The sequence below is a fragment of the Enhydra lutris genome, unplaced genomic scaffold (assembly GCF_002288905.1).
Source record: "Enhydra lutris kenyoni isolate GAN:26980312 unplaced genomic scaffold, ASM228890v2 scaffoldscaffold34, whole genome shotgun sequence".
In the NCBI taxonomy this organism is placed as follows: domain Eukaryota; kingdom Metazoa; phylum Chordata; class Mammalia; order Carnivora; family Mustelidae; genus Enhydra; species Enhydra lutris.
In genome coordinates this window covers 16011805-16038180 of record NW_019154118.1, presented here as the reverse complement: position 1 = coordinate 16038180, position 26376 = coordinate 16011805, and the positions used below count along the sequence as shown (strand labels likewise).

Here is a 26376-nt window from a genome sequence, read left to right as displayed (position 1 = left end):
GCCTCAGCCTGAGAGGTTCCCTCTCTCCGCTCACAGATTGTTTTTCCTTCAATTACAGGATCCTGACAGCGACCAACCCCTGAACAGCCTTGGTAAGCTCAGGTCCAGCTTTGCCTTGTCTACGTCAGCCTCCAAGTTTCAGTCAGTTACTAAATAAATACTATCCCCCTCTTGTACCCCCTCACCACCACCACTGAGGGCTAAACACTATGGAAGATCTCCATCCACCCACTCATTCATCCATCAACAAAAATGTATTAAGCAACTCTAAGGTCCAGGATAATTCTAGAAGTAGGAAGCATGGTCTCCAAGGAAATAGGACCATCAAACCTAAAACCCCAAGAGCGGTGGTCCTCCAACTCATTCATTCAGTTACTCACTTTCTTATTCATTCAACAACTCTGTGAGTGCCTGCCACGTGCCAGGGTCTGGGCTAGACACTGGACTAAAACAGGAGGTTAAGACAGAGTCCCTGCCCTCCCAGAGTTGCCAGTCTGACCTGCTGCCATGGAACAAGCTGGACAAAGGTATTTTCCCTGGCAGACTAGAAAATGATAGTATTTGCCTGATTTACGGGAGAAGAATCATTTAAGAGACAAAGCGTTCCCAAATTTAAGGGATTTTTTTCCGCCCTCCCATTCTATTTTGTTAGACCAATGAGAACCACTCCCAATAGCCTGCTGGATCCAGCAGACAAGTGAGCAAAGCACAAAATAGTATGACAGATCCACAAGGAATGTGTCATACTATCCCGCTTACTGCAACAATTTCAGGACCCCACTTTAATAATGATCACAAATGATGTAATCTTCCGCAAGTAAGATGAAGCCTGGTTTATACTCTGGAATTTGACAGAATGATAGACCCCCGTGATCCCAGAGAACACCAGACATCCAAGGGCTCCACCACCTGAGTAACCCTGAGAACCACCAAACCAGAAAACAAGTTAGATTTGCTACCAATGCCCGCATTGAGGGAAGCTTGAGAAGGAGCGATCCGCGCCAAATGATCCGAAATAACAGCTTCATGGATCAGGCATGCTCTGACAAAGTCCCCACAGGAGTAAGCTATCACAAAACAGAAGGAAGTGATGAGGGTTTCAGTGGTGAAGGGAAGAGCAGGAGCAAAGGTTCAGAGGCAGGAATGAAGGCAGGTGTGCAAGGACCAGGGCAGAAACTGTCCGTGTAGCACTGAGGACTGGCAAGTGGGAAGTCCATGTGGCCCCAGATCATGCTGGCTTTGCAAGTCTGGAGAAGAGAGTGGTCTAGATCCAGAAGTCATGGAGGGTTCTCAGGCGGGGATGTGACCGGATGACAGCAATGTGCTGGGAGGTGCTGTCCTGCCGTGGTGGGCAGGACCAGCTGCAGGAAGGAATGGTGGCAGGCCGGGAGGCTCGTCATAGCTCATGGTGCTTTGACAACTTTACATATGAAATGTAAACCCAGAAAACTCTACCCTTCCTGATGCTGTTCTCCCTGAGCACATCAGGGAGGCAGAGACATAGGGACCTGGACAGGGGAATCTATCAAGGGGCTCCCAAGAGTTGAGGCACCTCTGAGGAAATAAGCCACCTCGTGTCCCGAGCAGAAGGCGCTCAATAAATAAATCACGCATGAAGGAGGGATGAACAGAATGTCACCATGTCCACGGTCACGGGGAAGAGGAGAGCTCTGCACTCTAACTGCTGGAAACTTCAAGAAATACCTGCTAAGACTGAGAAGTTCCCTGGTGCCTGCTCAGGACAGGCAACACCAGCCCACGCCCCGCGGGCCTGAGTTTTGTGTCTCCTTCTGAGGAGACACAAGGTTTCCGATGCTTTCCCTTTCAACAGATTCAATGATATCAGCATTTCCTGAGCACCCGTCTCTGGCTGGATGCCATTCTCTGCTCTTGAAGAGCTGAGGAAAGAGCTCGAGACAGACTATCACCAGCCCTCACTCGAGCCAGGAAACCAGACCCGGAACAAAAATGGGAAGGATGTGCTTAAGAGATCAAGCAAAGAGCGATGCATGTATTCACTCAGCAGATACTTGTTGAAGACACCTGGGATTCAGCAGTGAACAAGAAGAAAAAAAGAAGAAGAAAAATTCCTTAACTTCAAAGTCTTCGTTTCAGAAAGAGACAGGAGGGGATGGAAAATACATATAATATGTAAAATATAAAGTATGTAAAGAGCTGGTAAGTGTTTTTAAAAATGCAGGAGGAGGACAGGTAACACTGGAAGATTACCGTTCAAAAAGGGAGGTCAGGAAGGTGACAGACCAAGCTACAGGGAGGTGAGGAGAAGAGAGCTGACCTATCACCCTCCCTGGACTCAAGGCAGCCAGACTTCCTGCCCTAGCTCACCCTGGAGAAGCCCCGGGCACCCGCCCCGGCTTACTGCCTGCAAGGAGAGAGGATCCCAGAGGACACATCTCAGATACTTCCTGAGAATTTAACTTTTCAGATCCTGGCCCCGGTACCATCTCCTTGGATAACCATATGAATAGACAATATAGTTATTATTAGCTCTGTTTTAGGCACCTCTAGGCTCCTACCTGGTCACCCTAACCCCAAACTTGTTTCCATCCACCTCCTCCCCAGTGAATGATTCACCTTCCTGAATATGAAAACGATCACATCTCTCTGCTGCTCAAAGCTGTCCATAGCTCCATATTGCCTTCATGATAAAATCCAAATTCCCGGCATGGTGTTCAAGACTCTCTGTGGACCGACACTGCCAGTCCTGCCTCCGTAACACGTACCTGCCCATGTTACATCTGGGGCACACGACAAGCTCACCGTCGACACCCCCAGCCCTCTGCCCAGCTGGTCCAGCCCCCCCACCGCATCACCACCTACGGAGGCCCATTTAAGTGTTTTGATGGCATCCAGAGGTAGTGGCAACTCTGTCCTTGTGTGCTTCTTCCCCCAAACTGGCATCTCCTTAAAGACGAGGACCATCCTAGGGACTCCCTATCTGTTGAGTTGGAGATGGAGGCCGTCAGGATGTGCTCAACTGCAAGCACGTATCAGGGCTCTACTAAGCATGGAATGAGTTAGAGGTCCCTGCCCTCCTCAAGCTTACAGTTTAACTAAAGGTTAGTCAGAAAAGAGGATAAATGATAGTAAAATAAATAAGTACTTGCCTCTCCCCAGGCAGATGCAGGGCAGACCAGACAGGGTGAAACACTGTGGAATAGGCTAAGTCAAGACAAAGAGACAACATCTTGTTCCGGAGGCTCCTCTGGGGGACACAGGTGAAAGATGGACAAGCCTGGATAAGCGAAGGAGGTGGGGTGACCTTGAGCTGTTGAAGCTAAGCCCAGTCTGCAGGAATAAAACCCCAGGGCTAAGCAAAACTGTCCCCAAAGCATTCTGCGACTCAGCCCCATGGCCAGAGGGCAGGTAGGCTGTGAGCCTTGGCGGGGGCGATCTCCAAGTGCTAACAGCAGACTCTGTCCCTCTGCCTCACAGATGTCACCCCCCTGCGCAAACCCCGAACTCCTCCCCTGGAGACCTTCAAAAAGGTGGGGATCCCAATCATCGCAGCGCTGCTGAGCCTGGCGACCATCATCATCATGGCTGTCCTCAGTAAGTGGCAGCCCCCAGCCCTGCCCTCATCCCCTCATGACTGCCCCCACCTCCCCCTCATCCCCCACAGGAAATTGCAGCTCCCACCTGCCCCTCTGAGCACAACCTTACCCGCCACCCTTCCACCTAGCAGCCACAGACAGCTGAGCTGCACAAAGCTTTGCGTGATACCTGTCTACCCCCCCGCTCTGAAGGGAGCCTTCCTCCAAGAGTCAAAGGAAGAGGTGAATGCAGCCCCCACCTACCCCAGATGAACTCTACCACCGGGAACGCACAGCTGCATATGTACAAACCCACACAGGCAATGGGCCAGGGCGGCCACGACCCTGCCTCCTTAGTCAGGTGCCTACAGACACCTAAGCAGCCCTAACGGCTAGAAGACTGGGGAGTCCTTTCACCTTTGAGGCAGGGACTCACACAGGAGGCACAGGGGAAGCCACCCAGGCAGACAGCGCGCGCGCGCGCGCACACACACACACGCGCGCGCACACACACACACACACACACACACACACACACTGCCTGTAGCTGTCTTCCTCTTGGCCAGTGCCCGAGACCCAGTGTGATCTCTGGCAGGCCATTCAGTAACGAAGACTGAACTGAATGACCTGCCATGCCCACCATCCCGGTCTCCACTCCCACTCCACCGCCGACTGTCCTTGCCTCCCCCCACCGCCACAGTAACAGCAGGCTACTGACTGCTCTCTCAGGATGGGGAGCAGGGCACAGCAGACCAGGCTAGCAGTCAGGACACCCCTTGCTGCCGTGTGACCTTGAGTAAGTCCTTTGACCGCTCTCAACTTTAGTCTTCTCCTCTGTAAAACATCCTGTCTCTCCCAGAGGGATGTGGGAGATAATGTGAGTAAAACACCCAGATGAAAATCAGGTGGTGCCAAAGTGTTGGTCACCAGACAGGGTGCAAAGATGTGACAGAGCCATACACAAAAGCACACGTTTGCTAACCCAGGGAGGATGGGCCCTTCAGGAGCCTGCACTCACAGCCAGAGTGGCATTTCCACTAGCAGCGACCACCACCACTCGGCGATCACTGGGCCCACACCCTCCTCCTCCACTTGAGCATCGGGGCTCAGAGAGGAGGCCTGACACTTAGAGACAGCTGGAACGGGACCCCGGGACCCAGACGGAGCAAGTCCTTTTCCATCTGTGGCAAAGAAATGCAGATCCACAACACAAACACTACCCACACCCCACCCCTGAGAGCTTGCGCATTTCTTCGGGACCTTGGCCGGCCCTTGGCCCTGGGTCTGCAGCAGCAGCAGAGCAGCTGTCCTAAGCCTGTTCTATTCACGCTAATACAGAGGAGAGCTGGCTTTCTCTGAGCATATGCCTGGCCACACTGGAGAGAGAGAAAGGGGCCAGAGTCATCCAGGCATGCCTGGGCAGGAGTGCTGCGCAATTTAGAACTGAGGTCTCCCCAACCCACTAGGCCCTGTGACATGGCTTCCATGCTGTGGTCCCCCGGGTTCTGCAACCAGAGGAGGTCATCTGAGCCTCCCTCCCAGGCAAGGTTCCCTCAACTTTTTGGCTTCTGGGATCTCAACCGAGGACACTGTCATCAAGAGGCTAGAATGACCCTGCTCTACCCTGGGCCCTGACCATGAACCAAACTCTGAAGGTCTAGGAAAGATCCAGCCTGCTCCTTCTCCCATGCTCCCTCACACCCAGGGCATCCAGGCCAGCAGACCCCAACTCAAAGCCCCTCAGGGAAGGCATGGAGAGGCAGCAAAGAGCTTTGGGGTTAGACAGACCCTGACTGGAATCCTGGCTCTACACAGAAGTGCTGGGTGGCCTGGGGAATTAAACCCCAACTCTGTAAACCCCCCATAATGTGAGTTAATCACAACACCTGCCTCCTCAGGTCGTCGTCAGGATGACACAAGGCAGTGCACGGGAAGCTTCCCACAGTGAGCAGTGAGGCCACGGTCAGACTTCTCGCCATCACCTGTAGGGTGGCTAGGCAGGGGCAACACTGGAAGACAGGAGGGAGCTTGGGGCCAAGGGTAGGGTCAGTTGGGCAGGAGGGTCTCTTCCTACCAGGAGCCTTTAGAAATGTGAAGTATTCATTGCCTGAGGAGTCACAAACACTAGACTCATTCCCATTAGCCAAGGCAGCAAAGGAGAACAGAATCTGAAAGCAGCAGGGAGGAGACAAAACCCAACAAAACACCAGCCCCTCCGTGGCTCTTTCAGCCCCAGATAAAAAACACCCAGTCTAGAACTGCACTTGGTAGTTACAAGACCCTCACGGCCACCAGCTAACAGAACGTTCTCAACCACCTCACCCCACTGTACAGCTGAGAAAACTGAGGCCCTGGGAGAGGATGTGATAGGTCTAAAGTCACAGGGGAGGCAGCAGGGCCAGCACTCTCATCTTTTGTGCTCGTTACCAGAGGTACTGTGCCAGCACCGGGAGGATGAGGCCAGTGGGGCTGTTTAAAAGTTTCTCCCACACATTCTCTCGCTTCACACCATATAGGTATGGGACAGGCATTACTTTACAGAGACAGAAACGGAGGCTCAGGACTACGTACCCAGGCTATCAAGTGGCATCACTGGGTCTGGAACCCTCACCTGCCTATTTTGAAGCCCAGTGTTTCAGGGAAACACAGCCTATCCCATCCCCCACCCCCGCCAGGGCTGCCTGCTTCACGGTCAGTCCTCTCTGCCCTCTCCCTGCCCCTGCCTTCCAGTCAAGGTGATTCTGGACAAATACTACTTCCTCTGCGGGCAGCCTCTCCACTTCATCTTGAGGAGGCAAGTGTGTGATGGCCAGCAGGACTGTGCCTCTGGGGAGGACGAGCAGCACTGTGTCAAGACCTTCCCTGATGGGTCCCCAGTGGCAGGTGAGTCCAGGGGCTGGAGGGACCAGCGGGGAGGGCACAGCAGGAAACCAGCTTAGGTCCCCCCGCCCCAGTTCAAGGCACAGCATCTGCCAACTGACCGGTCAGTTTCCATCCCTACTGCAAGGTTCGTAAGAGCAACAGGACTAGATTCCCAGTACTTAACACGGAGCAAATACTCGGTGAATATGAGGAACAGATGCGGGCTAGAAGGGACAGGAAATTGTAACATAGCCTGCCTCGTTCTGCTACACTGGGATGGAACTGAGGCAGACAGCTGGATTGGATAACGCTGGGGAGTTCCCTCCTTTCTATGACATCTGTTCTTTCAAGGGGACTAGAAAAGTGGGTGTCAGGCCATTAACTATTGATCCTTCTATCCATTAGGTATTTATTGTAGCCTGCTATGTAACAAGACCGAGCTAGGTCCTTCAAAGGACTAGAAGAGGTTTCCAACAAAAACTCATGTTCTTTCTCAGATGGGGCTGGCCCAGCTTCATTCACCTAGTACTGGGGCTCTGGAGTGAAAAGACAGCCAGGAGATGGGTGTTGGGGGGTTTTGACAGGCAGGACTAAGTGACTTCCTGCACATATCCTTTTTTTTTTTTTTTTTTTTTTTTAATCAGAAGTCAAATGCCTCTGGGCACCGGCCATCCTACTGCCAATAATACTTCCCTCTCAACCTCTTTCCTCACGTCAAAAGGAAGCTAGGTTCCTCAGTGAGAAGTCCCCCAGGCTAGGCAGGCCATGAGGACCATGGGTAGAGTCACCATAGATCACCAAAACTGGTATCTGTAAGAATAAAATGGAGAGCTGCTGGTAATTCTACCAAGACAAGAGGTCCACAAGGAGGTTCCTTCCAGGACATCTGGTCACCCTAGCTACCATCAAAATGAGGCTCAATCAGGCAAAGCCAAACAGAAGAACATCCTTTGAAATTGAAAGGGTTGGTTTTCTGTAGTGCTCTACGGTCTGGGCGTAGGGAGGTTGTGCTGGTCCCATGATGAATTCTGAGGGAGATGGGCCAGACAGATCCCTGCCCTGGAACTGACCCAGGTTTTTCCTCTCTAAGTCCGCCTCTCCAGGGACCGATCCACCCTGCAAGTGCTGGACCCAGCCACACGGAGCTGGGCCTCTGCCTGCTTTGACAACTTCACAGAAGCTCTGGCCAAGACAGCCTGTGGGCAGATGGGCTATGCCAGGTACCCGGCCCCAGCCTCCAGAGGCCGTCCCCTCACCCCTACGACCTCCTTCCTCCTTCCTCTTTTCCTCCCTCCCTTCCTAAAAATATAGATACAGAAGTCAGAACTGCTCTTGAACCTGAGCATTTTCACACAGAACCAACATGAAGTTCAATCTCCTAAACCCCGGTTTCCTCAAGGGTTAATTGGGGCGAGTACTGGCAATGTCATAGGAGAGCTATCAGGTGCAGCAAGAGAATGTAAGCCTCACCACGCACCCCCAACACCATGCTGGCTCCTCGAGACCCTCACTCCTTCACAGCCCAGCAAGAAGCTGCCCTGTCCCACAGTATAATACTTACTTATTCAATGTCCCATTGGTTAAAACTCAGTTTAAACAAACCTGATCCCATCGAGGCCCCATCGGCAATCACAGCTCTGCCAGCAAATTTCTACAGCAGCTCCAAAGCTTCAGTGGGTGAAGAGTTATGTAATCATAAGAGTGATCTGCTTGATGCGTTTATATTCATTTGATCTTGGCAAAAACCAAAAGGGTCGTTACTACTGTATCTATTTTAGAAACAGGTTCAGGAAAGATAAGTAACTCGCCTGGTAGGAGCTGGGGAGGGAGAGGCTTGGGGGCTGTGCCCAAGCCCCCTTGATTCCTGGGTATCAGGAGTTCTCGCAGCGTCTCTGTTTCCAGCTTGGGTAATTCTCTCCTCCCCCCAGGCCTTCCCTATAAAGGGAGGAGAGGCGAGGCCACTGACCACTCAGAGAGCATAACCAGAGAGGAGGGAAAAGAACCCATTTATTCAGCTGCGAAGTGGGGCAGGTCCCCAAGGACTCTAGGAAACTGGTCTAGGCAGAAATGAGAACTGCTAGGCAGACACCGTCAGTCAATCACGGAACTCTCTTCCGTCCATCCCTAAAGCAGCCTCCAGGTCCTTTTTCAGTAAACGCTCCTGGCAGCATTACTGATCCATCAGACCTTGTGGCCCCCTGTGCTCTCTGGTTATCAGGCCTCTCTGCTGCTCAACACTCTCCATGTGGCACAGCTGGGCTGCTTATGCCTGGCCCCTGCTCTTACCCCTCCTCCAGCAGCAGCCAGGCCTCCCCTGCAGCAAGCCCCTCCTCCTCACTGCAGTCCAGCCACTGCAGCATCAGCAGGGCCCAGCGCCACGGGCAGCACCATGGGCAGCACTGCGGGCTGCAGCTGCCTTATGCAACCCGGCTGTCTCCCGGGCTTCTTAAGGTAATAGGATGCTAACGTTTCTGCTCTTCTAGAGTGCACTAATGCACCAAACCAGCTGGCTTCTTGAGTTCTACAGAATCAAAGCCGGTCAGAATTATTCATTAGGATGTAATGGGTGAACACAGCTTAGCTTTCCAGGGACTATCCGTTTCCACCACTGTCCCTCCTTCCAGGTCTCAGATTTCTCTCCTCTCTCCTTCCTCCACCTAGATAAGAAGCCCTTTTTGTCCCAGGACCATAAACCTGAGATGGCTCAAGATGGGAGAGGCTCTAGAGATCAGGGGGTCCACCTCTCATTCTACAGAGGGAGAAAGTGAGGCTTAAGGAAACCCAGGGAAGGGTGTGACCTGTCAAGGTTACACATCAAGCTAATGTCAGAGGCAGGACAAGAGCCTCCATCTCCAGGGTTCTGAAACCCAGTACTGCCACACCCAGGCCTTTCCAGGTGTACCTGGGCCCACCAGGTGTGCACAACTCCTGCCCGGGAATGTGAGAGCATCAGTGGCCAGTAACCCCATGCCTCAGTCATCCTGAACCCTGCACCCAGAGCCAGCACTAGCATAGCTGGATGGGGAAGAACAGATGATCAGGACAACGGGATGACTCGGGGGAGACTTCCTAGAGGAGCTAAAACTTAAACCCAAGGTTTGAAATTAGACAAACATGGATCAGTGGAGAGAAAGAGGGAGGGTGCTCCAAGGGAGAGACTCTTCCGGACTCATGTGAAGATTGATCTCATCCTGTCCTACCTCCAAGGGAGCCATAAAGTACCCCCACTACCCAATTCAGCCCAGATGCCTTGTTCGGAAAACCAGATATCCACATTCTAATTCCCTGGCTATGATTCAGGAGAAAATATCCTAGGACATTTGAAATAGGGCTACAGGTGGGAGTTAGGAAAGCACGTCCACAACTTGTCCAGAGCTCTGGGAAAGCAAGACCACATCAGCATTGTGCCCAGATCTGAGTCCTGGGACACATTCTTTCCCATCGCAGCTCCTGGGAGTGGGGGCTACTCCCAACATCTTCTAACTTCCTGCCCTAGCTCACATCTCTCTCTCTCTCCCAATGTGAGCAGCAAACCCACCTTCAAAGCTGTGGAAATTGGCCCAGACCAAGATCTGGATGTTGTTGGAATCACAGAAAATGGCCAAGAGCTTCAGGTGCAAAACCAAAGTGGGTAAGTGGGAGGATGCCCCCTGGCCCACGAGAGGCTCACATATGGAGGCTGCCATCGGGGCTGTAGGCAGCCACCCCAAGCAGGTGCAGCAAGAGGAATATAAGTCAGACCACAGGAAGAACTCCAGGCCATGCAGACTGTCAGATACCAAGAGCTAGAGAACCAGATTTCTGAGAGGTTTTCTGGGTTGACTCCATTTTTCATATAAAACAGACAGCTGGACAAGGTATGGTGTCTACATATTGGTGGCCTTTTCATCCAAGAATAAAACGATAAATTTTCCTACTGCTTTACGCTCCCAATTAAACCCAACAGGCAAGATTCCAAAGGCCACTTTGTCCATCCCAGCCACTTACCCAGGCCAGGGTAAGACCTCTCCACGTTCCCAGCTCTCCAGAGAAAAGGCCCCACAGCCTCTGGCAGTGGCCTGTTCCTCTGCCTCCCCACCCCACATGAGAGCTCAGCATCTAGAGAAAAATGGTCACATGGCAGCAGAGAGTACCAGAGAGGATGCTGGCTCCCCAGCATTCGGGGATGCTGCTGAGGGCTGCTCATTCTCCAGAGAGTAAATCTTAAAAAGAACCAAGATGGTAGCAGAAGGATCATGTGCCTGTAATTCCACTGAAATCCCCCTTTTCGTTCACTTGAAAAGCGCACAGCGTAACAGACACTGTTACAGGTTCTGCTCTCCTCCACTCCAGGATGCCAAGGGCTTGGGTTGGGCTCGGACGCAGGCAGGGCCCAGCACATTGTGAGTCCTTAACATCAAGGATCTTGAACCCAAACCAACTGAATTGCATTGAACTAAATGGTCGTGTGGTTTCTATATAGTCCCTCAGCATGTGGATTCCAGATTTCCCAGGTGCGGGAAGGGGACTGGGGTCAACAGGGTCAGGGGACCGAAGTCCGCACCTCCCACAGAAACCTCAAGGCCCTGTGTCTCCCTTCCAGACCCTGTCTCTCAAGCTCCCTGGTCTCCCTGCACTGCCTTGGTGAGTACGCCCCATCTCTGAGGGTTTGGGCCCTGGGCCAGCAAAGAGTGGGGAGAAAGACCTTCATCTTCATTCTTAAATCTCTCAGACTCTAAGTTTATCTCTGTTTTGTCCCAAACTTACTTCCTTGGGCCTTGGGTTTGTAGGGCAATGCTCCTTCAAGTGGGGACATTAAGAACTCTTTAGTATCATCCACACACAACCCCACAACCAAAGCAAAGAGCTAGCAGGGAAGAGAAAACTGGAAAGGATAGAACTGGGCCTCCATGCCCTCCCACCCTGGTCAGGCCCTCAAGGCCTCCTCCATCACAGTGTCATTTAGTTTAGCAAAAACAGACTGTGTCTAGCACTATCAGGCACACTAGCACTATCAGGCACACAGGTAAGTCAAAGAATTGGCCATTCTCCTCAGGAGTTTATAACAGAGAGAGAGAACAGAGAGAGAGAGAAAGACACAGGCCATAGGTGGGAGGTGCCAGACTGAACAGCACTCATAGCTGACTGCCACAGAGAGACCCAGGCACCAGTCCCACTGGCTTCCAGTGTGACCCTGAGTAATTCACCTGACCCTTCTGAGGTTCCTCTTCCCAAGAAAGCCTTTTATCCAACTGCCCCAGAAGATCCTTACAGAGAACAGAAGAGAAAACAAGCTCTGTGACCCAGCTTGTCCTCCCAGACTTGTGGAAGAACTGAACAGAGCCTGCCAGGCTGGCCGGATACTGGATAGGTGGAGTGGAACAAGGCCACTGTCACTGCCTTTGCCGTTGGGTAGTATATAGGCTTCCCTGTTGGATGTTAAGACGTTCTATCGTGATGCCCACAATCCCTGGTGTGTGGGGACGGACACGTGGTGGCTAGCTAGTAAATGACTGAACCATTAGTCACATCATCTGTGCTCTGAGCTGAATGGCCATGATGTCGCAGGGAGGTTGAAGTCACAGATCTTCCCTTGAGGAGCTGTCAGTCTTAACAGGAAGACCAAAGCACAAAGGAAATGAAAGACAGGCCAACACTGGGAGCAGGCTATGGAAATTCCAAGAAGGGGGGGGGCTCTCCAGGGATTGGGCGGCCCCCAGGGGGTGGTACCCAGGCTAAACACTGAGCTGTAGGCTCCCAGAAGGGAAGGACCACGTCTGTCTGTCTGTCTGTCTTGTCCTCCACTCTCTTCCCAGCGTCCCTGAACACAGTAGGCACTTAATTCAAATTTGCTGAATGGATCAATGGTTTAGATAAATAGCAATAGGACAGCATCTCAGGGATGGGGGCTTCCTCAAGCAAAAGAAGAACAACTTTTTAGGGAGCTACACAAACAGATCGATTTGGCTAGACGGAAACTTCAGACAAGGACAGTGGGCAGCTTCCAGAAGGACTTTAAACTCTGCTCTAGAAATAAAGATGCCTCGGGGCTGTGAGGGAGCAAGGAGACACGGAGAAAGCAGATTTTGGAATAACAAGTATCTGAAAAGCCCCTGCCTGGCATAGGCCCAGAAAGGATGGCAGCCTTTTCCTAAGAGAACCACCACTGTGGCCGTGACCACCAGGACTGGAGAGACTGGAGGGCAGGGAGATGGGAATGGAGGCTTTTACCAGAGCTTGAGGGCCATGATGGAAAAGCCAAGGACAGTGGCATATGAAAGAGCATAGGATGTCAAATTGGGAGACTTACTCATCACAGGGGAAGGGACTTGGAGAAAGGTGAGTTTAGGATAGGAAGATCTAGTATCTGGAATGTTCTTCCCAGTCCCGGCTCCCAGAGCAGTTTGTGGGTGTCTGCTTGCCAATACTCCACAGGAGCAGCTGGGACACTGCACCTGGGCAGGACTTTTGTAATTCTCTATCACCTGTTTGGTTTGAAGGCCATGAATTCCCAGCACAATGGACACACCCATGTTCACAATATAAACACATCCAAAGCCCAGCAAAGGAGACGGAGATTGGGAAAAAGTCTATGGTCTGGGACACCAGCTCCCTAGGAATAACTCAAAATGGGCAGTCCTCCCCAACCCTCCAGGTCCCAGTCATAAGGGCCCTGATCTAAGGGAACTGACTCAGGGCTCCATGGGGAGGCAGTCCATCCCTCAAGAGCCTAACTCCTGATTTCTCCCCCCTCCCTGCTGACTCCAGCCTGTGGGGACAGCCTGAAGGCCCCTCGGGTAGTGGGCGGGGAGACGGCCTCTGTGGATTCCTGGCCTTGGCAGGTCAGCATCCAGTACAACAAACAACACATCTGTGGAGGGAGCATTCTGGACCCCTACTGGATCCTCACGGCAGCCCACTGTTTCAGGTAAGGCTGCACCACAAGGAAGCCTTGGGGGCTCAAAGCCTTGGAGGGGCCTAAGTATCGGGGTTCCCTGCCTCCCAGCCTGTGTTCCAAACCCCTATCCTCTCTTTCCCCTCCCTCTACAGAACACGTCCTTGGGTGTGGCCACCCCCAATGAGACACTGAACACGACATCCTTTGTTAGCCACCCAGGGTCTGAGAAGAAGGCGCTGGTCGCCAAGCTTGATCACCAAGCTTGACCTCTTCTAGTTGGGAAGCAATCAGATACCCAGAGTCCTCAGTCCAGCCCCTACTCACTCCACAGAAGCTCTTCCCATCCATCTTCCTGGAGTCCTGAGAATGCGCTCCTTCTGCCAGTCTTCTCTGGAGTGGTTCTGGGGTTGAGAGTCACTGCCACTCCCCCATTATACCCAAAAACTTAAAGCAGAAAGCATAGATTCCTTTACAAGCCAGCAGAGAGAGGCCTGCCCATACCTCTGGGGAAGGACTACTCCCAGGCCCTCTTCACTTTCCTTCTTTCATTCATTCATTCATTCAATATCTAATGAGTACTATATTATGTATCCGTATGCATTAGCTCTGTCAGCGCCTTAGAGGAATTCAGAGTGTAGGCCAGAGATTCTTAACCTTTGAGATCTGACAAAGCTCTAAGTCCTTTCCTGGGAAACCACCCATGCACACTATGCAGGGAGGAGTGTCAGGAGGAAGACAGACAAGTGCATAACGAAACTGACAATACAAGTGCCACTTGAGTAGCACAGAACAGTACCAGGGGCAGGAAAGTACCAGGACCCCAGAGCTCAGGTGCCGGGAACAGCCCTTTCCCTGGCCCTCCAGTTAGAAGTTTCCTTGAGCAGGTTTCACCAGGGGAAAGGATCAAATTCCCTTTTAGAATTTGTCCTTTTGTAAGGGATTCCTCAGACCTGCTCCTTCTCTACCACCCCTGGCCTCACCATCATAACCCCCTATAGCAGGGACATTCAGCACCCCAACCCCTAGCACCCTGGGAACCCAGCTGTGGGCAAAGACTGCACAGGCTTGGTTCAGGCCTGAACCCCGCTGTCTCTGCCCCCCCCCCCAGGAAGCATCACGATGTGTCCACCTGGAAGGTAAGGGCTGGCTCAGACAAACTGGGCAACTTCCCATCCCTGCCTGTGGCCAGCATCTTCATCATTGAGCTGAACACCACGTACCCAAAAGAGAAGGACATTGCCCTCGTGAAGCTGCAGTTCCCACTCACATTCTCCGGTGAGAGGGCATGTGGGAACAAGACCCCTTAGGCCAGGTTATACTCCCCTTCTGCTATTAGCTCATTATGTGGCCTTGGGCACACTGCTTCTCCTCTCAAGCCCTCAGCTATACATTTGTTTCTGGTGAATACACCAGCCTAACATCAGCAAGGGGCCATGAGAACCCTTTCAGTTGTCAGCTCACAGCCCGCCCCACCCAAGCTGGGTTCTTTTGAGGTCTGTTTTATCCACGTGGAGCATCTCAAGTGAGAATCATAGACTCATCCAATCTTGGGGCTGTAAGGGAACTAAAAGATCTTCTAGTCCATCCTCTACCCTCAACGAGTGCCAAGAGCCTGCACCATATCTCTGCCAAGGGGTTACTGCGCCCACCTGGTCTCCTCCACAGGCAGAGAACTCATTACCTTTAAAGCAGCCCATGGAATCTTTGAACAGCTCTGTTAGATGACTCATGCTGGGATAGTATTTCTCAGCATTTGCAACTGTCAGTTCCACAGGACACTGGTCCCTTGGAGAAAAAACGGGTTCTATTCTAAATTTGGGAAACATTTTTATAGTAGAGCTCTTTTCTTGGGGCACATTAGCATATAAAGATATAATAAGGCCTTTAATTTTTAATTTGCCTGTATTATGTTTAAACTATACTTCAACTTATTTGACCACAGAACTTTCTCATGCCACTTCTGTTAACATCCCCTGGAATACAGGTCATAGAAACCCTGGTGTCAACCTTTCCAGAGCACTTAGCCACCAGGCTCTCCCCCCTTTCTCTCTGCTCCCGGCAGGCACAGTCAGGCCCATCTGCCTGCCCTTTTTTGATGAGGAGCTCACTCCAGCCACCCCGCTCTGGGTCATCGGATGGGGCTTTACGAAGCAAGATGGAGGTAAGTCCTGGGCTCAGGAACACAGGGCTGAGGGAGCAGCTCCTGGAGGTGATGGGAAGGAGGACCACCCTGGGGGAAAAAACCCATCCTGGAAATCCAAGCACTGAGATGCCAGGTAACCCAGAGAATTGTCCTGGGTGGGGGTGAGAGGCAAGAATGGGAATACGCATGTGTTTTCACCTTCCCAGGAAAGCTGTCTGACACACTGCTGCAGGCCTCGGTCCAGGTCATTAACCATACTCGGTGCAACGCAGAGGACGCCTACCAAGGGGAAGTTACTGAGCAGATGCTGTGTGCCGGCATCCTGGAGGGCGGCGTGGACACCTGCCAGGTGGGATCATGAGGGAGTTCCTTGGATAGAGATTTTAGTCCTGGAAAAACAAGTAAGTCCAGAGGCCAACAGCCCCATATGAAGTCCTGCATACAGCGGGCACTCAGTCATGATGAAGGGAAGAGCAGAGAGAGGGAGGGAAAGAAGGATTACAGTCAGATAAGGAAGAAAGGATGGACAGAGACGAGCAGAAAGATTTCAGGTGTGTATTTCACCTACAAAGGTGGTTCGTCAACCCACCTGCTCTTACCTCCCATCACCCACAGGAGTAGGAGTCATGTGAGGGCAGGAAGGCCAGGTCTGTTTTCTCTAGAACTGTCAAGATGCTGCACTAGACTAGAGAAAACCCATCTCCTGCTGGATGAGCCCTGGAACAATGCCTCCCCCGCCCCCAAACCCCTTTAGTCCCTAAATACATTTTCACTCCCTCCATCCCCAGAGGTTCTTCAGAGCCATTTTCACTAAAGCCCTTAACCTCACTCTGACCCCATTCTCAGTCATTAAATTCCTCCACTCAAGAGGTAGCTCTTGGCCATCACTTGAATGCCAGGTGAATACTGGGTTTTGAGGACAGTGTCTTCTGCCCTCAGGGAGTTCACAGTGGTGGGCAAGAGGGGCAGTTAGGCTTTGGTGTTACTGGGTTCTGAGGGAGGAAGTCTCAGGGGCTGTAGGAGCTGGGACAGACACCCAAAGTAGTGCAATTTTCACTATCTGACATGCTCTGATCTGTTGAGTTGTTTGCTTGTTTATTCTCTCTCTCTTCTCCATCTAACTCTAAGCTCCCTGAGGGCAGGATCTTCGTTCCTTTCATTGATTGAATCCCAGTTGTCTAGAATGGTACCTGGCATGCAAAAGACAACCCATGAGCAGCTAAATAAATTTAGGAAGTACCGGATTAAACAAAGATAATCAGGCTTCTCACTGAGGAACCCCTTAGAGCCCTGAGTTTGCTAGTGTGCCTTGTGAATCTGAGAGAAGGCAACACCAACAACATACTTGACCACAAAAAGAACCCTTTTGCCTCAAATAGAAGGGCCTTACAGGCTGCAGGAACAGCATGAGCAGAGGCAATGAGGGCAGAACAGCAGAGAACACTGGCGAGCAGTTGGGGGAGCACAGAGGAACAGATGGGCCAATGCAAGGAGGGGAAGAAAGAGAAGCCCACTCCTCCACCCCGCCCCTGCTTGCCCTCCCCAGCAACTCCTGTTCTGATGTTTCACAGGGTGACAGCGGTGGGCCCCTGATGTATCACTCTGACCAGTGGCAAGTGGTGGGCATCGTGAGCTGGGGCCACGGCTGTGGGGGCCCCAGCACCCCAGGAGTATACACCAAGGTCACAGCCTATCTCAACTGGATCTACAATGTCCGGAAGGTGAGCCTGTTGCGCCGCCCCCTTCCTCCACCTTAAAGGTACAAACTATCTTTAGTTTGACTTAAATGGCTCTGAGATGACCCCTGACATCCTAAATCATCTTCCCCACCAGGGAAAACCTGCAATTCCACCAGAAGAGCTGAAATTTCTTAGTCTGAGATTCCAAATGAATGCAAACGCCTTAGGGTATAGAATACACCCAGCTTTATCATTCTCTATTCTCTGGCTGAGAGTTTCCCAGGAACAGACTCCATTAAGGAGGAGGGTGGAAAGGCTCAAAAAAATTCCCTAGAGGAGAGAGGAGAAAAGAGCTTCAAAAAAGGCAGGCTAATTCCACACACATCACCACCTTGTCCAGTTCCAAATCATGTCTTTGTTGGTCTCTTATCATAGTCGGAGTCATGATGCTGCTGCCCCTCCATTCTCCTGGAAACAGCCTCCCCCTGTCCTGCCCACCTGGGGATCCCAGAAGTCAGACGGAGCAAGAGCCCCCAGGGGCACACCACTCTGCCCACAGCCTCAACATTTCTTGGTGCAGCAAAGGGCCTCCATTCTTGTAAAAGACCTCACAGCCCAAAGGCACCCAGAAGGAAGTCAGCAGCCCCAGCTCTGCCACCCCTGGGGCTCCTGATGTCCCTGGGAGAAAGACACAGCCCACTGGACAGACCAGCCTTCTGGCCAAGGTCTCAGAGGCATTGCTAAGCACAAAAGAAACTTTCCCACCTTGCTGAATGGAAGCAGACTCTCCAATGAGAACCCAGATCACCAAGGATTGGACTAGAGGGAGGAAAGAGTCTACACCAGCCCTCTCCTCCACCCATCCCCAGGCCCAACAGAGCAAGAAACAAGTTGTAATTTAAAATGCACTGTCCTGCTATTGGTACAACTACTATTACTTACTGTTACGACTGTTAGCTCTATGGCTGCTGCTATTAAACAGGTGTGTGAAGTCCTTGACACAGGCGGACTGGGCTGCATGCTAAGAACTGAGCTAGGACTATTGCATCATTCTTGAGTCTGAGTATGAAAAGGTCTTGGGGAGACCACGGATTCTCAAACAATGAAAAAGAGACCCAAAGACCAGAGAGAACACCTATGACTTGGGAGAGGGAGGATTTAGGTACTCAAGACTGACAGTAAATCATGGTTCCCCCAGTGGCTGGGAAGAAGATACTGTACCTTTGAGTCCTTACTTCTACCTAGAGAGTCCAGGCCGGTTGCTTTCATTCTTTAAAAAAAAAAAAAAAAAAAAAAAAAAAAAAAAAAAAATTATCACCTGTAAAGTCTGAGGTGGTCCCTAAGTGGGGTTCTAGGGACATAAGCACAAGTCCTATACTCAAATGGTCAGAGAATTAAGCCCCATGGACTTCTCGGGCCACTGTAGGGGGGCCTGGGTATTATGAGGCCTAAATCCTGAATATACTTGGTCAGATCCTAAATATACTTGACAATGCTTTACTAGGTTCTCAGAAAATAACAGAAATCCTCAAAGACGAAAAAAAAAAACAATCAACCAAACAAAGCTATCAGAATCATGAGCTGAAACAAAGATAGATATCTGGGAGCAACAGATATCTTGTCCAAGGGACCAAGACCTATATGAAAGCTGAGATCGGAACTAAACCCAGACCCAGTGCTCACCATCAAAGATCAGCCAAGATTTTTTATTTTTTTTTATTTTTTTTTCAAGATTTTATTTATTTATTTGACAGAGAGAGATCACAAGTAGGCAGAGAGGCAGGCAGAGGGAGAGGGGGAAGCAGGCTCCCTGAGTGGGGAGCCCGATGCGAGGCTCGATCCCAGGACCCTGGGATCATGACCTGAACCGAAGGCAGAGGCTTAACCCACTGAGCCACCCAGGCACCCCCAGCCAAGATTTTTTAAAAAGAAAACCTCGGGAGTGGGAATCATCAAAAATAACAAATTTAAAACCTCAAGGACCTTAGATGTTAGAATTATCAGATTATAAGAAAAAGTGATACGGTAGAATACTTCTACCTGCCAGACACTATTCTAAGTGCTTCATTGCGTACTGAGCATTTAAGACTCACACAAACAGGGGCGCCTGGGTGGCTCAGTGGGTTAAAGCCTCTGCCTTTGGCTCAAGTCGTGATCTCAGGGTCCTGGGATCGTGCCCCACATCGGGCTCTCTGCTCAGCGGGGAGCCTGCTTCCCCCTCTCTCTCTGCCTGCCTCTCTGCCTACTTGTGGTCTCTGTCAAATAAACAAATTTTAAAAATCTTTAAAAAAAAAAATAAAAGACTCACACAAACGTATGAAATCAATGCCATTCATATCCCATCCCCATTTTAGGGGTAAGAAAGTAAGACTCAATGAGGCTAAGTATCTTGCCTGAGGTTACATATGGGAAAGGTGAATATGAGTATTCTGACTCCAATGTTCATGCTAGAAACTACCACACTATAGGACCACCAATAATTTACGCATCTTTAAAGAAATTTAAAATGGGTATCTTTTCCACATTTTAAGATACTTTTAAATACTTTTAATTTAAAACCCAGATGAGGGGTACCTGGGTGGCTCAGTGGGTTAAGCCTCTGCCTTCAGCTCAGGTTATGATCTCAGGGTCCTGGGACCGAGCCTCACATGGGGCTCTCTGCTCAGCAGGGAGCCTGCTTCCCCCTCTCTCTCTGCCTGTCTCTCTGCCTACTTGTGCTCTCTCTGTCAAATAAATAAATAAAATCTTTTTTTAAAAAAAAAACCATAAAATTTAGTATCAACCATTTGTAAGTATACGGTTCAATGGTGTTAAATACATTCACATTGCTGTGCAACCATTACCACCATCCATCTCAAAACTGTTTTTTCCTTTCCAGAACTCTGTACCCATTAAACAATAACTCCCCATTTCTTCTGCCCCTGAATACTTGGAAGCCACCTGCCTACCTTCTGTCTCTATCAAGCTGACTGTTCTAGGTACCTCATGTCAGTGGAATCATGTAGTATTTGCCTTTCTGTGCCTGGCTTATTTCACCTAGCAGAGTGTCTTCATGGTTTATCCATGGTTGTAGCCTGCGTCAGATTTTCTTTCCTTTTTAAAGCTGAATAATATTCCATTATTTATACCACATTTTGTTTATCCATTCATCCATCAACAGACATCTGGGTTGCTTCTACCTTTAGGCTATTGTGAATAATGCTGCCATGAGCATGGGTCTACAGATCTCTCTTCAAGATCCTGCTTTCGATTCTTTGGGATGTATATCCAGAAGTAGAATTGCTGTATCATATGGTATCTGTTTTTAATTTTTTACTGTTTTCCATAAGGATCTCACCATTTCATATTCCCACCAACAGTGCACAAGGGTTCCAATTTCCCCACATTCTCCACCAACACTTATTTTCTGTTCAAAAAAAAAATAAGTATTTTAATAAGCAAATATGATAAGTAGATGTGAAGAAGAACCAAATAGAGCTCTTGGAAATAAAAACTATAATTATTAAAATGATAAACTGAATGTTTGGGGTAAGTAGCATTTCAGACATAGATTAAGAGAGGATCAACAAACCATAAGGCAGATTGAAGAAGTTACTAAATTTGCTGCAGAAAGAAATAAGGAAATAAAATATACATATATATGGGGGTGCCTGGGTGGCTCAGTCAGTCAGGCGTCTGCCTCTGGCTCAGGTCATGATCCTAGGGTCCTGGGATCGAGCCCCAAGTCAGGCTCCCTGCTTAACAGAGAGCCTGCTCCTCCCTCTCCCTGTGTGTGTGCACTCACATGCACTCACTCTCTCTCAAGAGAATCTTTAAATATATACATATGTACACACACATACATACGAAAACAAGGCTATGGATAATGGAGGCTAGAATAAGAAGGTCTAACATAACAGGTTAAAGTCTCAGAGGGAGAGAACAGAAATATGAAGGAAAAACCACATCTAAAGAGATAACAGCTGAGACTGTCTGGAACTCATTAAAGGCATGAACCCTCACACAGAGTATTTGCCATTATAAGGTGCACACATGTACAACCAAGGTGGAAACACTCAAATAATCCTTACCTCGATACATGATTGTGAAGCTTCAGAACACCAAAAATAAACAGAAACTCTTTAAAGCAGCCAGAGAAACAGCCCAGACAGCCTACAACACCATCAAGATACCACAGCAAGGGGCGCTTTGGGTGGCTCAGTCAGTTGAGCATCCAACTCTTGATTTTGGCCGCGGTTGCAATCAGGGGGTTGTGGAATCAAGCCCCGCGTTGAGCATGGAGCCTCCTTGGGATTCTCTCTCCCCTCTCCATCTGCCCCTCCACTCATGCTTGTGCTCTCTCACTCACACACACTCACAATAAATAAATAAACAAACCACAGATTGCCAGCAGACATCCCCACAGCAGGAAAGGAACCACAAGACTCTCTTCAGTGTGCCTAGACAACAGAGATTATGAATCCTACAAAACTACCTTTTAAGAAGGCATTCAGGAAAACGATAATAGAGTATACTACCAACAGATATTCCCTAAAGGAAAATCTCAAGTATGTACCTCACTCTTTTTTTAATTTTTAAATTCCAGCTAGTCAACATACAGTGTGATATTAGTTCTAGGTGTACAATATAGCGATTCAACACTTCCATACATCGCCCAGTGCTCATCACAAGTGCCCTCCTTAATCCCCATCGCTTAGTTTGCCCGTCCCCCACCCACCTCCCCTCTGGTAACCCCCAGTTTGTTCTCTGGTTAAGAGTCTGTTGTTTGGTTTGCCTCTCATTTTTCCCCCCTTTACTGGTTTGTTTTGTTTCTTTTGTTTTGTTTCCACGTATGAGTGAAAGCATACAGTATCTGTCTTTCTCTAACTAATTTCACTTAGCATAATACTCTCTAGCTCCATCCATGTCATTGCAAATGACAGGATTTCATTCTTTTTAATTGCTGAGTAATAGTCCATTACACACACACACACACACACACACACACACACATCTTCTTTATCAATGGACACTTGGTCTGTTTCCATAAGCTGGCTATTGTAGATAATGCTGCTATAAACCTCAGGGCACATGTATCCCTTCTAATTCGTATTTTTGTATCCTTCGGGTAAATTCAAATATGTACTTTAGAAAGAAGGAAAACTATCCTCATAGTAAGAATGGAGGTGCAAGAAGACATAGGGAAGCAACTGGTAAAAATGTACAAAAATTTAAACGAACTTTGTCTATGTAAAATAGCATCTATTGTGTGGGTTCATTTTTTAAAACCTAACTAAAATACAGGATAACAATACCATGTGAGTCAGGAGAGGATGGTTGGAGTTAAAATAGTCTAAAGTTCTGAAATTGTTCAAGAAGTTTAAATATTGAATAAAGCTAGGTTACAGGAAGTGTGTGTACTATATTTTAAGTGGTCAGAAGAGTAACCACCCATTTCCATTTCTAATGGAAATAGAGTGTTTAGCTCCCAAGATAATAAAAATAAGAAATACACTAAGGAAAAGCAAACAGAAAATAACACAATCTCAGAGGGAGGAGGAGGAGACTGAAAAAGAGAAAGCACAGAAAAATGGAACAAAATCTACAAAGATGGTAAAAATAAGAGTTATCAATAATCATAATGTTAAACTCACCAACTAATATATAGAGTTAATCAAGTTGGATAAAAATGTAAAATCAAGGGGCACCTGGGTGGCTCAGTGGGTTAAGCCTCTGCCTTCGGCTCAGGTCATGATCCCAGGGTCCTGAGATCGAGCCTCGCATCGGGCTCTCTGCTCAGTGGAGAGCCTGCTTCTCCCTCTCTCTCTGCCTGCCTCTCTGCCTACTGTGATCTCAGTAGGTCAAATAAATAAAAAAAAATTTTTTTTTAAATGTAAAATCAAGCTACGTGTTGTTTATAAAAGACAAACCCAAAACATTAGGTTATGGAACCATTACAAATTTTAAAAAATGAAAAAGATCTAGAACACAAGCACTTTACCAAATTCAAGCTGGAAAAGCTATATAATATTTTTTTAAAATAGGGATTTAGGACAAAAAGACAAAACTGATTTTAGGATAAAGGGAGTCAATAGATAGTCACAAAAGGATCAATTCACCAGGAAGATAGAGTAAGTTAAAACCTATAAACAAAAAGAAAAAAAGAAAGGAAAAAAATACAATCCCTTTGTCACCAATAGAGTTGGCTGTCAAACCAAGACCTTATTCTGAAATAGCATTCAAAGGGGGGTGGGGGGAAGCATCATTCTCCTTCACCATAGAAATCTACCTCCAGGTAAAAAGGTGGCTCGAGGTGGTGAGGGGAAGCTCTTCTTTATACACACAAAAAATGTAGCTAATGAAGATCTAATCAAGATCAGTGAATGACAGAAAATTTGCAACTTCTATTGAAATAATAGATTCAGAGACAGGAGAGATCACAACCAACACCAAAGAAATATAAACAATTATAAGAACATATTATGAGCAACTATACTCCAGCAAATTAGACAATCTGGAAGAAATGGATGCATTCCTAGAGAGGGATAAACTACCAAAATTGAACCAGGAAGAAACAGAAAACCTGAACAGACCCATAAACAGTAAGGAAATTGAAGCAGTAATCAAAACTCTCCCAACAAAGAGCCCAGGGCCAGATTGCTTCCCAGGGGAATTCTACCAAACATTTAAAGAAGAATTAATACTTATTCTCCTGAAACTGTTCCAAAAAATAAAAATGGAAGGAAAACTTCCAAGCTTATTATATGAGACCAGCATCACCTTGATCCCAAAACCAAAGACCCCATCAAAAAGGAGAATTACAGTCCAATATCCCTGATGAACATGGATGCAAAAATTCTCACCAAAATACTAGCCAATAGGATCCAACAGTACATTAAAAGGATTATCCACCACAACCAAGTGGGATTTATTCCTGGGCTGCAAGTTTGGTTCAACATCTACAAATCAATGTAATACAATACATTAATAAAAGAAAGAACAAGAACCATATGATACTTTAAATAGATGCAGAAAAAGCATTTGACAAAGTACAGCATCCTTTCTTGATCAAAACTCTTCACAGTGGAGCGATAGAGGGTACATACCTCAATATCATCAAAGCCATCTATGAAAAACCCACAGAGAACATCATTCTCAATGGGGAAAAACTGAGAGGTTTTCCCATAAGGTCAGGAACAAGGCAGGGATTTCCACTATCACCACTGCTATTCAACATAGTACTAGAAGTCCTAGCCTCAGCAATCAGACAACAAAAAGAAATAAAAGGCATCCAAATTGGCAAAGAAGAAGTCAAGCTCTCACTCTTTGCAGATATGATACTTTATGTAGAAAACCCAAAAGACTCCACTCCAGAACTGCTAGAACTCATATAGGAATTCAGTTAAGTGTTAGGATATAAAATCAATGCACAGAAATCAGTTGCATTTCTATACACCAACAACAAGGCAGAAGAAAGAGAAATTAAGGAGTCGATCCCATTTACAATAGCCCCCCCAAACCGTAAGATACCTAGGAATAAATCTAACCAAAGAAGCAAAGTATCTGTACTCAGAAAACTGTAGAACACTCATGAAAGAAATTGAGGAAGGGCGCCTGGGTGGCTCAGTGGGTTAAAGCCTCTGCCTTCAGCTCAGGTCATGGTCCCAGGGTCCTGGGATCGAGCCCCGCATCGGGCTCTCTGCTCAGCAGGGAGCCTGCTTCCCTCCTTTTCTCTCTCTGCCTGCCTCTCTGTCTACTTGTGATCTCTCTCTCTCTGTCAAATGAATAAATAAAATCTTTTTTAAAAAAAGAAATTGAGGAAAACACAAAGAAATGGAAAAACGTTCCATGTTCATGGACTGGAAGAACAAATATTGTGAAAATGTCTATGCTACCTAGAGCAATATGCACATTTAATACAATCCCTATCAAAATACCATCAACTTTTCTCAAAGAAATGGAACAAATAATCCTAAAATTTATATGGAACCAGAAAAGACCCTGCAAAGCACAGGAATGTTGAAAAAGAAAACCAAAGCTGGCGGCATCACAAATCCAGACTTCAATCTCTATTACAAAGCTGTAATCATCAAGACAGTATGGTACTGGCACAAAAACAGACACACAGATCAATGGAACAGAATAGAGAGCCCAGAAATGGACCCTCAACTCTATGGTCAACTAATCTTCAACAAAGCAGGAAAGAATGTCCAATGGAAAAAAGACAGTCTCTTCAACAAATGGTGCTGGGAAAATTGGACAGCAACATGCAGAAGAATGAAACTGGACCATTTCCTTACACCACACACAAAAATAGACTCAAAATGGATGAAAGACCTCAATGTGAGACAGGAATCCATCCAAATCCTTGAGGGGAACAAAGGCAGCAACCTCTTTGACCTCAGCCACAGCAACTTCTTCCTAGAAACATCGCCAAAGGCAAGGGAAGCAAGGGCAAAAATGAACTATTGGGACTTCATCAACATAAAAAGCTTTTGCACAGCAAAGGAAACAGTCAACAAAACCAAAAGACAACCGACAGAAGGGGAGAAGATATTTGCAAATGACATATCAGATAAAGGGCTAGTATCCAAAATCTATAAAGAACTTATAAACTCAACACCCAAAGAACAAATAAACCAGTAAAGAAATCGGCAGAAGATATGAACAGACATTTCTGCAAAGACGACATCCAAATGGCCAACACACACATGGAAAAGTGTTCAACATCACTTGGCACCAGGGAAATACAAATCAAAACCACAATGAGATACCACCTCACACCAGTCAAAATGGCTAAAATTAACCAGTCAGGAAACGACAGGCATTGGCAAGGATGCAGAGAAAGGGGAACCCTCCTACACTGTTGGTGGGAATGCAAGCTGGTGCAGCCACTCTGGAAAACAGTAGGGAGGTTCCTCAAAAAGTTGAAAATAGAGCTACGCTACAACCCAGCAAGTGCACTACTGGGTATTTACCCTAAAGATACAAATGTAGTGATCTGAAGGGGCATGTGCACCCCAATGTTTATAGCAGCAATGTCCACAATACCCAAACTATGGAAATATATATATGGAATGAATATATATATATATATATATATATATATATATATTATATATATATCTTATTCTTTATCCATATGTATATATATATACATATATACATATATATATATATATATACACACCTATATATATGAATGAATATTAGGCAGCCATAAAAAAAATCTTGCCATTTGCAATGACAAGGATGGAATTAGAGGCTATTATGCTGAGCTAA

The 26376-nt window shown here is 48.0% G+C and overlaps 1 protein-coding gene across 1 annotated transcript in view; it reads left to right on the top strand.

Annotated features, from left to right (window-relative positions):
- The window catches only part of LOC111154010 (transmembrane protease, serine 4), a 32965-nt gene extending 15772 nt beyond the window's left edge, over nucleotides 1-17193 (top strand). Inside the window, exons 2-12 of the mRNA XM_022513361.1 lie at nucleotides 59-92; nucleotides 3457-3573; nucleotides 6285-6437; nucleotides 7507-7636; nucleotides 9946-10047; nucleotides 10999-11039; nucleotides 13164-13323; nucleotides 14402-14568; nucleotides 15356-15454; nucleotides 15643-15785; nucleotides 17008-17193. Of these exons, the coding sequence (XP_022369069.1) occupies nucleotides 59-92; nucleotides 3457-3573; nucleotides 6285-6437; nucleotides 7507-7636; nucleotides 9946-10047; nucleotides 10999-11039; nucleotides 13164-13323; nucleotides 14402-14568; nucleotides 15356-15454; nucleotides 15643-15785; nucleotides 17008-17193 (1332 nt within the window). The remainder of the gene's footprint in view (nucleotides 1-58; nucleotides 93-3456; nucleotides 3574-6284; nucleotides 6438-7506; nucleotides 7637-9945; nucleotides 10048-10998; nucleotides 11040-13163; nucleotides 13324-14401; nucleotides 14569-15355; nucleotides 15455-15642; nucleotides 15786-17007) is intronic.
- The last annotated feature ends 9183 nt before the right edge of the window (nucleotides 17194-26376 follow it).